This window comes from Macrobrachium rosenbergii, chromosome 37 (assembly GCF_040412425.1).
Source record: "Macrobrachium rosenbergii isolate ZJJX-2024 chromosome 37, ASM4041242v1, whole genome shotgun sequence".
Taxonomy (NCBI): Eukaryota; Metazoa; Arthropoda; class Malacostraca; order Decapoda; family Palaemonidae; genus Macrobrachium; species Macrobrachium rosenbergii.
In genome coordinates, this window is record NC_089777.1 from 939,815 (window position 1) to 955,000 (window position 15,186).

Below are 15,186 nucleotides of genomic sequence, written 5' to 3' on the forward strand. Positions count from 1 at the left end.
GACTTAATTAATGGCGCCGCCGAAACACTATCCTGGCGCCGATGTGTTGACTTTACAGTGCGTTTAATGAGCAAGAAGCATGTTCTGAATTGAGGGTTTCCGTATCTCAGGCTACTGCACCTAGTGTTAATGTACAGAAAAATGTCTCAAGTGGTAATACCACGAGATCTGAACATCGGGTTGAAGAGTTGTACGGAAACCTGTAGAGATTTATGGTCTACTGTACAGACTTGAGTTCATTTGTTTTTATAGGGTTCAATACAGAACAGAGTTTATTTTGTAAGAGTTGTCCTGAATGGAATTACAATACGAGTTCAGAATATGATTTTATTACAGTACAGTGTACAGTAAAGAATTGGGCTTTGTTCTTTATTATGAGATTTTGAATGAGGAATAGCTTTGTTTGTCTGCTGCCTTTTTAATGAAAGATACAAAGAAATCGTTTCTCTCCTTATGGTTTCTGAAACAGTCATATGGCGGTATATTTTTGGTATGCAAGTTAGAAATTTCCCAATTTGCTTCTTGCGTGTTATAACGTGGTGAGTATGGTTTTACCTCATTATTTTATAGGGATATCATGGGAAAAGGGTCACTTGAGTAGGAGTCATCGCCTGTATTCCAATCTAGTTTGTTAACTATATTTGTTAAACAAAGGGTGACGTCTATTGAGGAAAATGTTCCACGGGTTTTGGAGCAGTGTGTATTCACGTCGTTGTCATCCAGACAACAGAGGTTATTAATTATAGTTAAGCTTTCTGCTTTTTCTTCATCGCTATCTGTTGTAATATTCTTATAGTTCCATATTGGATTAAGTGCATTGAAATCTCCTACAATTAATGTGGGATTCCTAAATTCTTTTATGTTTTGCTGTAATGTTTAAATCATACTTTTTATCAGGCTGATTGTATACGTTAAACATATCAAACATTGTTTTCTATTTTCACTGTTACTGCTGAAATTTATAATTCAATGTAATCTATATCTACTTTGCCGCATACTATTTTATTAAGGACATATATACTGCGGTTCCTAAATTGTTTTAATTTTCCTTTGATGCTGTGGCTAGCAGACATTTACCTAAATTTGAGACAAGTTTTCCTACGTGTTGTAGCCTATACATATAATCATCAGTTTGCATTCGCTTTTAAGTAGTAGGAATTCTCCTCAGTGCATTCTCGTTAATAAGCCATTTATATTACAATTTTACTATCTTAGTTTAATTTTTCCTTTTGATTGATTGATTATGAGATTTAGGTTTTGAAGACCAAGCGCCGGAACCCATCAGGATTATTCAGAGCCGTAATGATGGTGAACTATATAAATTAATGATATGATTGATAATGAATACTGTAGGTGAATGATGACACACTAGTAAAATTCAGTGTTAATATTATGAACGTAAAAATGAAGAATGATATTAGATAGAACCAACAAAAAATAAGTATATATTGAAATTTTATATTCAAAATATATACTTAGTATGAGAATAAATATGACTAAAATCTTTATTAAATGTACTGAAATCATATCTCATTAAAATAACCAGGTTCTTTCAGATAACCCATAAGGTTATCTACCTCAACGTCATCATTTAAAATTTCTAAAATAGTCTTCCCTGTTAGTAAGTACTTTGCCCTAAGGCGATTAAACTTAGGACAGTGCACCAGCATGAGCTCAACGGATAGCTGACCACCACAGTGAGCACAAACTGGGGCACTGGCTCCCTCTGAAATATGGCTATGAGTGAAGCGGGTATGGCCAATCCTAAGCTGTGTTAGGATGATCTCAAATCTTCTGTTATGATTAAAACCCGAACTCCAAAATTCGATACTTTTTCTAATGTTTCTGCACTTCCTATTCGTGGATAAAATGGGGGAAGTCCATTCCTGCTGCCATTTTTTACGAATGTATCGTATGATAACTGGACGCTTATCCAAATGTGACACCTTAATAGCTAAGAAATCACATCTTGCAGCATCCTTTGCTTTACTATCAGGCAGTTCATTCCCTTCTAGACCAGTGTGCCCAGGAATCCAAGAAAACTTCACTGATTTGTGGCAAACAATCCAACAAAACTTCACTGATTTGTGGCAAACAGAGAGATAAAAAAGACATTCCTGAGCCTTTTGAATTAAGGGATGGGTAGGGTTAAACTTCTTTGGGGCTTCTAAAACACTTCTTGAGTCACTATATATTACTGTGGATTTAAATTTCTTATCAGATGCAAGATTTAAAGCATCAACTATGGCTGTTGCTTCAGCAGTGAATATGGATGAGGAGTCATAACTTTTTTATATATGATTCCCTCTCACACAACACTGCACATCCTACTCCATCTCCTGATTTTGATCCATCAGATTTTCCTGTCATTTATATGCCTCTCATCATGCTCCAAAAACTTGTTTCTGACTTCTTCTTCCAGATTATCTTTCTTCTTTGTCTCTTTAATGCAGACATCTATTGCTGGAATAAACCATGGAGGGATAGCAGGATGTTTAGCGTGTAGGATCTAATGCATTTTTATGCTTTCATCCTCGAGTTCACCCACCTGTCTGATTTGAAATGGTATTGAAGATCTAGATCCAAAAAGACTTGAGTCACACTGTTTTAAGATCTCAAAAGAAGGATTCTCCTTTGAGCTTTACGGCTGCATAGTGTGTCTCAGACCTGGCTCGTGGGTCCTTAAGTCCAGTGGTAGCTGATCGGAGCCTACATAAGTACTTTCAATGGGTGAAGTTTTAAAAGCACCAGTGCTTAGCCCCATATTATGCACAGCGTCCAATTCCTTAAGTTTAGTCTTTGAAGCAGGTGAGTATGCTTGGCAGCCATAGTCTAAATAAGATAAACATACTGTGTTATAAAGCCTTAACAACAATTTATCAGCACCCCAATTAAAATTAAATACCAATTTTAAAATATTTAGTGATTTCTTTACTTTCACTTTTAACTGGTCCATATGATTATTCCAAGTGAGCTTTTCATCAAACCCATTCCTAAAAATTTAACTTCAGTAAAGTAAAATATTCCACTTAAGGTAAGAGTTGGAATGGTTTCCTTAGTTCGGTGTCTGCAGAACTGAACAGCGACAGTTTTAGATTCGGAAAATCAAAACCCTTGCTCATCAGACCACTTGCTTACTTTATCGATGGCTCTTTGCATGAACCTGCTAGTAGATGCTGTATCACATCCTGTGCAGTACAGAGCCAAATTATCTACAAATAAAGAGTCTTTTACTGATGATGGTATCTTTTCTAATACTGTACAGTAATCCATTAATGGGAATAGCAAAGAGTGACACTAAGGACACTACACTGAGGAACTCCCTCTTCTTGCAAGAAAGGTCATGATACATGATTCCCAACTCTTACCTTTATATATCTTTCTGATAAAAACGAATTTATAAATCTGATAATTTTTCCTTTAATGCCCATCTTATACAACTTTTTTTTATAATACCATAACATGTGGTGTCATATGCCTTTTCCAAATCAAAGAAAACTCCTAATGTTTGGATCTGTTTAGCAAAACCTTGTTGTATTTGGTTTGAGAGCCAGAGCAAGGGATCTAAAGTAGATTTAGTTTTCCTAAAGCCAAACTGGAATGGAGAAAGCAATTTATTTGTTTTTAAATGCCATACAAATCTGATGTTAATCATCTTTTCCATCAGCTTACAAACACAAGTGGTGAGAGCTATTAGTCTGTAGCTGCTGGGTAAAGCAGGATCCTTGTTTGGTTTCTTCCTTTATTATATATTTGACTTTTCTGGGAGATGTTTCTGCATTTCATAAGTATTTTATCTTCACCAGGGGCTGATGGTTTGGTATTCTACAAGGCATCTATGAGTTCCTGCAGTGTAAATTTTGCATTATATGGTTCAAAATTATTTTCACTTGAATCAAGAGAAATCTGGGCATTTCTAAAATCTTGGAATTCTACAGAATAGTTCTCACAACTCGATATTCTCGAGAAACATTCTCTTAATTTTTCTGCGACCCTCTCTGGTTGGGTGATTAGGTCACCATTTATCTTAAGGGTAGGCAGAGGTTCAGGGACAAACTTGCCATTTAATTTTTTAATTTTCTTCCAAATCATTTTGGGTGGTGTTTTTGAGCTACTACCATTAATGTAGTACGTCCATGACTCTCTTTTTGCTTTTTTAAAATATTTATTTTGCTTGGCCACAGCACATTGGTAAATAACTTTGGCTTGGGCAGTTCCACTCTTCTTATACTTTTTGTGGCATTTTCTAGTGATCTTTCTCATAGTAATGCAGGTTTTGTTCCACCAAGGAACTGGTGGTCTAGAGGGCTTCCCTTTTGTTGTTGGAATAGAGGCAATTGCATTGTTGAAGGTGGTGTCATTGAAGTAATTATATGCCTCTGAGATGGATGGAAATGATTTTACATTCTTGTCCATGAGAACACACTCACTAAATTTCTTCAAGTCTGCTTCATCTACATTCCATTTGGGAGTTGACTCAGACGGCTGATTCTTAACTGTTTTTATATGAATTGGGAAGTGGTCACTCCCATTTGGATATTCATTTACTAACCATTCATAATCAATGTGAACACCAGATGAGCAAAAGCTCAGATCGATAGCCGAATAAGTATTGGAGTAGATGTTATGTTAATTCATGGCTCCATTATTGAGTATGGTGATATTGTGATCATCCATAATACCCTCCAACATCCTACCCGTGGTATTTGTCGTGTTCCCACCCCATTTGGGGTTGTGAGCATTAAAATCACCGAGGAGGAGGAAAGGAGTAGGAAGCTAATTGATCAGTAAAGGAATATCATTATAAGTGAAATCCAAATCAGGAGGAAGATAGATGGAGCAAACTGCAATGTGCTTGTCTGAAATGAAAGTTAGTGCTACAGCTTGGAGATGAGTATTAATTGATAGCAAGGAGTGTTGCAACAACTTATACGCAATAATTGCTGCACCTCCCTTATCTCTATCTCCAATTGGCAGTGGAGAATTATATATACTGTAATTTAACCCAGGATTATATTGTGTGCTTCCAAGATTAGTTTCCTGGAGACACACAATACCTGGGCTATGGTCATGGAGCAGTTCCTTCAGCTCTTCATGTCGAGCCCTAAGACCTCTATAGTTCCATTGTAGTATTGACGTGAAAACTATTTTTTGGGCTTGGTGGAAGGCCCTTTGGATGGAGCCTTCTCATTAACTCTCTTTTGTTTATGAGTGCTGTATTATCAAGAGATGATTTGGAAAGGATTGGTCTTGACAAGTTTGGTTTATTATCCGTTGGTTTACTGGTGTCCTTTTGTTTCCTTTTCTTGTCAATTTGTTTAAATTCAGGCTGGGGTTCTTGCATTGAGCTTAGTACTTCGTATCTATCACTAAGTGATGCATGTTTAATCAGATTTGAGGGAGGAGAGGATGAGAAACTTCTCTTCTTTTGGTGCTTTTGCTCCTCAGTCTCCATTAAATCAGGCAGAGACTCTGCCTGAGACAATTCCAAGGTGGTTGGGTTAAGTGCCATCTTATCCTCCCCGGAGGCTTGTGCTCTAGCCTCAACAGGCTGAGCACCTGACCCAGATGGCTGGGCCACTACCACAAGGGTTGATGGGTTGATGCACCTGCTACATTAGAGGGTGCTGCCACTGCACCCCTAGTGGTAGATAGGGTAGTTGCTTAAGAACTTGAGCATAGCTCCTAGCTTGTAGTCCTAATTGTCATTTTGCAAAACCAATACTTATATGCTCTGCATTGGCTTTATGTAGTGCAGACAGTTCTAATTTGTAAATTTCACAGTTTTCGTTATTGGATTTATGTTCCCGTTGACAATTAACACATTTTGTTTTTCTATTACATTCATCATCATGATGGACACCAGAGCATTTTATACAAATTTTAGCATTTTCGCAGTTTTTTGATGGGTGGCCAAACTTAAAGCAATGATAGTACTGCATTGGTCTTTACTGAAAAGGATGTGCTTGTATCCTTTCATTTTCAAATATGACATGAGAAGGTACTTCAGTCTACAGGTTAAAATGATCATGTTGACAATAGCTGCCTTTTTCACTTTCCAAACTGAAGTGGGACTCATTTCTAGAATTTCTTCTTCTGTCATGTCATAAAGGTCTTTATCAAATAGTACTCTTCTCCCATAACTAAAGCTTAAGTGGGGCTTGATCTTCGTAATCATTTCATTATTTTTTATTTCCAACAAGGTCAGCATATATGCTTGGGTTGTGGATTTGGCATGAATAAGAACAGTGTTCTTCTCAAAACAAGAAATATCACCGCTCTTTATTCCTCCCATCTTTTTCTGAAGAAAGCTGCAAAAGTTACATTAGTTATAATTTTCCTCCTTGGCTGAAGCTACCAGCCTACATTAGTTATAATTTTCCTCCTTGGCTGAAGCTACCAGCCACATAGGAGGTTTAGGAGTCCTTACTTCTGCATTCTGGTTTATCCTGAGCCCATTTAGATAGCACATAAACGTCCATGTCTTTGGGAACTTTGTTAAGTATCCTTGTACTGTAGCTTGACCTATTTGTATGGCACTTATCATACTACTAACCAAGCTTCCCATTTAGATTCAATATCAATAAAGTTCATCCTGATTTCTACAACAGTTCCAGATGACTTCAGAGCTGTAGAGATCATTTCATAATCACAACCGACTGGTAAGTCTTTGATATGGAGCATTCTCAAATTGTTCACACAACCTGGCTGTATTGAGGATTTAATTTTGGATGAAGATTTCTTAGAGAAATCCATGTCCTTGCTTGAAGTCTTCACCAATGAAGCATGGCTAGAGGGTCCACGGGAGGGGAAGTCAGGAAGGGGATCAGGATATTTGTTCTTACTGTTTTTTTGTCAATTTATTTTTGGAGAAGTCATCAACATTCGGAGAAATTTCAATCTCCAAGGTGGGTGCAAAGGTCATCTGTGCCAGAACAGCACCATCAGAGGGTTCAGGGGTACTCAAATCCTTATAAAATGCTAGACAAGATTCGAGGGGTAAAAAAAAAAATAATAAACCTGAAAACCCTAAAGATATCATCAGCCTTTCATGGGGTTCATTCTTCCACCAATGGCACAAGTGAGAACCGACTCCCAAATGTCCGCGTCCCTAACCTACCCCACAGGGGATGGCACATGATTATAGTGGCCAGAGTGTAAGCTACACCCGCTTGCTAGGACCAAAGGTATTACAAGAATACAATCATCCCCACTCTAATATCGTTACGGGCAAACCGGATAGAATGCCGAGAGTCCTATCCCCAGAACCAGAACCGGCCCCCTGGAATCCGTGGTCCAGCCCTAAAAAATAGTTCCGCCTGATATCTCTCAGGTCCGAACATTATCAGGCAGTTGATGGTCCTACCACAGTTCCCACTACTTAGCTTTGGATATAAACTCAATCCCAGTTATATCTTTTCCTACTTGTCAGGTCCAATGAATTTTAGCAAAAGCACAAAATTCCACAAAAATTAATTCAAAGAAATATATAATGGTATATAGGACTCTTTGACTCAAACCCGGAAACAGATTCCTGGGGTTCAAGAGCCCCCCTCACCACGTCAAGGTGATCCCAAATCGAGGGGGACCTCTACGAGGTGCTGAGGAAGTCTGGGATTTCCTCCAACCAGATGATGAAGGGCCAGCCTGATGTGAAGGTTGGGCTGTAGTGACAAATGAAGACCCAGTTTTGGTCATTGCCTCATGAAGAAGCTTGTTGTTTTCTCAACACAGCCTGTCCACTACAACTTCCACCTCTCCTCCAGCAAAAAAGGGAGATGGAACCCAGTTTCGGTCCGTTCCTGAGCACCAGTGCCAACTCAGACCCAGTAAACCTAGGTGATTTGAAACAACACAGTGTCTTGCCTCTTCAGGACCAGGTTTGCCCCCAAGTTTGCCTTAAGGTGGGCTAGGTAAGTGATGGCCCTACCTCTAGACACTAGTCTCCTAAACATACTGTAGAGGGTATGGGAACCTGAAGAGGAGAAGGACATGATCTTGACCACCATCAATGACCGGAGATCTATCCATGAGACTGTCTGGAACACTCCACTGGCAGTTGATTCCACTGCAGCTGCCTCAGCTTGCCAAAGGGAGACCCCCCTCTGGCTGAAGTCACTCCAGAGACTGACCCTGGGTTCCTTCTGGAAACTCAAGAGAGACTTGACCGCTGGCGAACAGTACACAAAAAAGCCAAGGTCTTTTCCTTGAGATCATTATAATGATGTATCATAATATCCCAAAAATGCCTCTGTAAATTGGGGGTGCATAATTCCTTAGGTAACTCCAGGTCCCGGTCCTCCTGAGTCACTCACTCTGCAGGAGAGGGATGCACGTCAAAGCCACCTGGTGATCCCTCAACCTCTAGAATATACGTTCTGTCTGGTCCAAGGACCAACCCAGGAATGTACGCTTCCGTGGATGGGCTGGGATGGGATAGAGAATGGTCCCAGTCCCGAGCCCTAGACTTGTCCAGCTCCTGGATCCTGTAAAACCCCAAAGAAGTGGAAGGGACAGGTGAGGGGTCGTGAGTACATTGCCAAGCTTGTCGAAGACCAAAGTCCTGGCAGGTGAGCAAGGCCGTGGGCTGTCATCAACCTGTGGTGATGACATCCACACAGGTTTGGGAAGAGCAGTCCAACTCATGCGAACCTGAGCAGGGGCTGTCCTGCAAGAGTGCTCCAGCCTCCTTAGAAGCCAGAGTGTCTACAGGAGAATACGACTGAGCAGGAAACCTTCTCTTGCCTTGCCCAAGTGACCGGGCAGCTTGGGCCACTCTCCTTGGGGAGTGGGAGGTGGGGTGAGGGAGCTTTGCACACACACTGTTCACCTCTCGCTGGGCTGTACTGGCAGCCAGGGCCAGTTCTGTAGGTCAGGGACCCTTACCAGCCAAGGTAGGTGAGGTACTGGTACTAGTGCATGAGGTCTGGAGAACCCCAGGCAGCAGTTGCTCTCATGCACATTGCAGTGGTACTCATGGTACCACTAGCAAGAAACCTGGTATCCCTCTCTCTGGTGAGAGAGCTGGCTGCTAGAAGCTTTACAAGACTTCCCTCAGGCAGGCAAGGCAACCTTCTTCCTCATCTTGCTAACTTGGAAGAACAGAGGGAGGTGGACAGCACTTGACAATGACTCCTCCTCTTGTTGCCAAGGGAGGCTTTAGGGCACAGCATGTGGAGGAGGACATCACCCAATGACGAAGTTGATGTCAGCAACTGGGGGAACATCACCGAAGGGATGTAAGGACTTACCATGGATGCAGTGGTCACCCTCAAGCTGGTGGATACCATTATGGCTGAAGCAGTAACATGAAGGCCTTGCACAGCCTTCAAGTGATCAAGGAGACCAGTCACACTTGGCCCCCTGAGAGGCCTAAGGAGGTCCAGAGCTCCTTAAGCCCCACAGCACCTGCAAAGAAGTTAGGTTATGTGAGGCAGTCTCCCCACACCCCGAGAACAAGCATTCCCCCCCCCAAACACAACAGACAACTCCTCCGAACAAAGTGAAACTAGAGAGGAACCAGGCTAGTGGAAGTTTGGCTGGGGTTAAGAAGGAACCAAAGACAACCTTCAGTGTCACCAGGGAGTATTGCACTGATGACATTGGAGAAACTTTCTTCAACTGTTCAGGTCAGGCCTGGCACTCTGAAAACTAGGGTTTAGTAGGTTACAGTCATGCCTATGGCATGAAAAACTAGGAATGAGGATCTACCTTGATAGCAGATAGCAGAGAGGAACCATTTATGAAGCCTCTCCTTCCCTGGGCAGTGCTGAAGGGCTAGTGGTTTCTTCTCCAAAGGTTGCTTTTGTGACCGAGAGGTTTGCATTCTTTATTTTTTCAAACACAACAGTATAATAAAAAAGCAAGCCAACAGCTGTTGGGGAGAGAGCACAGCAGACATCTTTATTCGACAGTGGCCAAAAACAAAGTGGAGTGCAGAACGACCTTGTCTGAAAGTTGAATGACCATTCCAGCTCGTGTTCGCAAGCTAAATCCTATTTAACAAACGCGGGTTTGTATTTGTAGTAACAAAATTTGATCCAAATCAGTATCTGACTGCATTAAATCTAACCTACTACCCTCAAACAACTAGGCAGGTGTAGAAGGATCTATATGCATTCAAGAAGAATCTATAAACCTATCTCTATCTTCTTGACTAGGTGTTAAATTCTAAAGATGCCATAGCTTCAAATATACAGTAGTTGTTCTCTTTACTCTGTGCCCTCTTCTAATTTGGCAGTTTACCATCTTCTCTATCTTTCCAAAGACCAATACTTCAATAAACCCAATCTAGTCTTACAACCACTTACCTTACAAAATCTAACAGATTTTGATAGGGAAGATTTGGAAGAATACCTACTGCCAAAAGCCAAAATCCAAACGCTCCATATCATTAAGCAAGAACAACACACCCAGAATTTAGAACACTTGTCAACACAATTGGGTGGTTTCACCGACATAAGAATGACAACCAAAAACAATGGCTATCCTACCCCAACCCTCAGAGGAGGGGGCTTAACTGTCAGGAGTGTTCGTTAACGATTGTTCCAATTTTAATACTGTACTTGTTGAACCTAAGCCCAGTAGTTGCAGATAAAGCAAATGATAGGTATTTACCGAAGGCTTAAAAAAAATCACCAAGAGTATTTATGAGAAACCATTTTTTTGTTATTTATGACTATAATGTTCATTAATTTTATTTTTAGCATTAGTAGTCAACATTCCACTTTTTTTTAATCATGCACCATTTTCTTTAGGAATAGTTGTGGAAAAGTCCGCCCCTCTTGAAGTGGGGTTTTGATTAGAGCTTTGTGGATGCGAGTCAGTTGATGTGCTGGCATGAAAATTCGGAAGTCTTGAGAACAGTCAACCACCAGTATTTGCAGGGGATGCATGCTAAAAACACTTATAACTGCCTATTTTGATAGTTCAAACACTAAAAAAAAAAACCCCCTCTAAAAATGCTTTGCCTATGTATTTTAATAAGTTTTATCACAAAAAATGCAGTTAGTCAAGAAAATATGAAGCTACAGCAATTAGTGAATTTCTCTATGAAAATTACCGTGGAAAGCCAAATTTTCTGTGAATGTGTATATACGTTCCATAAAAAAATCCACAAATAGGCAGGGGTCCACTGTACTACCATGGCCTGTTGCCATTCTTTTGGATACTATCCAAAGTTGGTTGTAAAATGTAGTAAATAACATTTAGCAATGGGGGTTTACTTCATTTTTAAATTAAAATTAATATTGTCTTAACCAGATGTGCTACTTAATGATAGGTCAAAATCTTGGATCATAATCCTTTTTTTGTATTAATGATCTTCAAATTTGTTAACTAGATTACTAACATTATGGTTCACTGCCAATGTACTCTAGATATTTTCCCATGACATTTGAAACTGCACATGGATCAACTCTTTACCCACTGTTTAAGACAAAGTCTAATTTTTAAATCTATGCCAAATTTAACTGCAAAATACACTATAAAAATTAATTAACTGTGCATATAAATTTTTCTAGTTACTTAACACAAAAATTTGGCCTAGAAACATTCTTACTCAGAATTTCAGACAAATTTTCTTTTATTTTACCCTTCTCCAACTGCAGCTGCCTCTAAATACTATATACTTACATCCTTGTAAGGTATTTCCAATAGCAAGCAACTTTGTTGGGTAAAATATGAAAAAGTGAGCAATTTCACTACTAAATTAATGAAATATTCCAGTGAAAGGTTGGAAAAAAATCCTACATAATGAAAATCAGTTTAATAAAACTTAGTTCTACCAAATACAAAAAGTTTAACCAAAGTGGAGCAAAGGAATGTAAAGTTTGGAAACTACATAAAAGTTCCTAGAACATATGGAAAGCCTGGTCATTGAAAGAAAAAATACAGTATACTGTAATGCGCTTCAATAAATACTTTAATCGTATTCTCCTTCAACTTCCCCTTCCTCTTCGAATTCTGCTTCATCATCAGCAGTAGCTTCTTGGTACTGCTGATATTCAGAAACAAGATCATTCATATTGCTCTCAGCCTCTGTGAATTCCATTTCATCCATACCTTCACCAGTGTACCAATGAAGGAAAGCTTTGCGCCTAAACATTGCAGTAAACTGTTCGCTGACTCTCTTGAACAGTTCTTGGATAGCAGTCGAATTCCCAATAAATGTTGAAGCCATTTTTAAGCCACGAGGAGGAATATCACACACAGCAGTTTTGACATTATTGGGTATCCACTCGACGAAGAATGATGAGTTTTTATTTTGAATGTTATACATCTGATCATCAACCTCTCTCATGGACATGCGACCACGGAAAATGGCAGCTACTGTTAGGTAACGGCCATGTCGTGGATCACATGCAGCCATCATATTCTTGGCATCAAACATCTGCTGAGTAAGTTCTGGTACAGTCAGTGCACGGTATTGTTGAGAACCTCTGGCAGTCAAGGGGGCAAACCCAGGCATGAAGAAGTGAAGACGTGGGAAGGGCACCATATTTACTGCCAATTTTCTAAGATCAGCATTTAGCTGACCTGGGAATCTCAAACAGGTTGTCACACCAGACATTGTGAGAGACACCAAATGATTTAGATCTCCATATGTTGGATTTGAAAGCTTCAACGTTCTGAAGCAAATGTCATATAAGGCTTCATTATCAATACAGTATGTCTCATCAGTATTTTCAACCAATTGATGAATGGAGAGGGTGGCATTGTATGGCTCAACAACTGTGTCTGATACCTGAAAATAAATGAACTCGATGAACAGCTAGTATATGATTACTGAACTGACAATTCAACCAATATTACAACTTATAAATATTAAGCTAACTGTACACTGGCTTATCTCATGTCACTTGCAGCAAAATCCTGTCTTCACATTTATTCAAAAGCTTAAGTAACAAAATTTCTGCTAATAAAAACTTTTTATATCATGGTATACAATTACTAGTTAAAGAACTAAAATACACAAAGAAATGACAAGTATCAATATTCACCTTCGGGGATGGAACAACTGAGAAAGTGACCATAATGCGATCGGGAAATTCTTCTCGAATTTTTGACACCAGAAGAGTTCCCATTCCAGAGCCAGTACCACCACCAAGAGAATGTGTAAGCTGAAAACCTTGCAGGCAGTCACATTTCTCAGACTCCTTACGCACTACATCCAAAACTGAATCTACAAGCTCAGCACCCTCTGTGTAATGACCTTTAGCCCAGTTGTTGCCAGCTCCACTCTGACCTATTAAAAAATTAGAAAATTAGTTAATTATAGTGTTCAAAAATTTAATTACTTCAGAGAAGCCAAATGATTCTTTTACTGAAATACTGTACTCTATATTTTAATGTGGAATTACCAAGCAAAACAAGCTTACTCAAACTAATGTGAAAAATGGAATGACAATACAAAAACTAGGTAATGGTGCATAGTCATTTAGTAGTAGCCTCTTAACTAGGACATCACTAACAGTACATCCAGGAAGATCACTCATGTCCTTTACAGTGAATGAAGTGAGATGACCCCATGTTGTGGACAGAATTATACATCACCTCTACAATATGGATGGTCAGGGGCCATTTCAATGCCACCTAGATCAAGGCATTCCCAAGTTCTGTGTACTTTATGCATATATACTGTAGTATATACTGAATATATATAGCCAATTGGCAGTAGGCCTCTCTAATTCCCATTGCAAAATTAGGAAATATTCTTGAAAGTTATGGTTCTGATGCTCTTAAGAAGCTAGAATGCCACTTGTGAAGGGTAGTACATAAATCCTTCATTTTTTTTATGTATTTCTTTTACTTGTAATGTATGCTCATGTATATTACATAAACTGTTAACTAGTGTATACTTTCTAAAAACCAAGCAAATCACTTCATCCATCACATAAAAACAAAAATATACCAAATTTTAAAAGTAATTTGTATTTTTCATAACATACAAACTTCAAAGTTCTTTACATAGGATTTTGCCTGCAAACACAAGCTGGAATGGCCATTCACACTTACGGACAAGGTAGTCTACTACTGACAGGCAGTGGGAAGCCCCACCCACCTGTTGGTCTGCACTCCACTCTGCCTTCTGGACCAGGTAGAAGAGTGAGGGATGGCTTAGGTGGGTCATAAATGTAAAGAATTTCAGATTTGTATGTTAGGAAAATATAAATTTTCATAAAAAAATTTATTAACTGGATACTTACCTACTGTTACAGTTAGCTTATGTCTCCAAACCTATCGACATGAAGATATAAGCTAACTTCATCCTAATAAATACAAATAACTTTTAAAATTTGCTGTGTTCCTACACAAAAACAAACCTTTGCTCTTTACATGGGAGATTTACCCATTGGTGGGAGGAATCTCGGTCTCTCTGAACCAACTGGTAGATTTGCCTAAGCAGGGGTGTTACCTTCATGGTCTGTTAGAAGCAGAGGACGGAACCCCACACCTCTAGTGTACTGAGCATATGGGATGTAGCAGATGCTAGACCTCTGAACCATCAAGTAAAGGGTTTGTTCTACATTACTTAAAATATTGACTGCGATGTGCTCCTTATGTGGTGCACAGGGCTCTCTCTTAATGAGCAGCATGTAACATTTGGTACATTTGCTTAGAATTACATATACAGTAGACCCTTGACTCATGAACGCATTGACCCACGTACAACTCGATCCCCGACCAAAATTATAGGTAAAATTTCACCCTTGACTTACGAACTAACTTTGAGATACGAACAAAAAAAAAAAAAAATGCGGAAAATAAAAATTCTGTTTGGGTCATGAACTAATTTTGAGACATGAACATTTGAAAAATGCTGGAAATTTCTGGAAAATAACAATTCACTTGTTTCACAAACTAATTTTTAGACACAAACATTTGAAAAATGCGCGAAATCGCCCAGCACACATGAGAGCGTTTGAGTTGCCATGGGACCAGCCATCTTCCAGCCTCCCACGCACGGCGTCACCCACGCATCACTCTTTGTCTCATCTCATTGTGTACAAGACGTTCGTCAATTCGCTTAGCATTTTTTGCGCTAAAACTTGTGATTTTCTTCCTAATGGGCCCTAAGAAAGTGAAGAGTGGTGGTGAAAGTAAGAAAGTGAAGAGTGATGGTGAGAAGAGGGTGCAGAGGAAGATAACCATTGAAATAAAGAAAGAAATTATAGAAAAGTTTGA

At 39.4% G+C, this 15,186-nt stretch overlaps 1 protein-coding gene across 2 annotated transcripts in view; it reads right to left on the reverse strand.

Annotated features, from left to right (window-relative positions):
* Positions 1–11,752: 11,752 nt before the first annotated feature.
* Positions 11,753–15,186, reverse strand: part of LOC136825240 (tubulin beta-2 chain) — a 35,577-nt gene continuing 32,143 nt past the window's right edge. For both annotated transcript variants that reach the window (XM_067081277.1, XM_067081278.1), the window contains exons 4-5: positions 13,002–13,246; positions 11,753–12,745 (exon numbers count right to left, since the gene is read on the reverse strand). In XM_067081277.1, the coding sequence (XP_066937378.1) occupies positions 11,924–12,745; positions 13,002–13,246 (1,067 nt within the window). In that variant the 3' untranslated portion in view covers positions 11,753–11,923. The remainder of the gene's footprint in view (positions 12,746–13,001; positions 13,247–15,186) is intronic.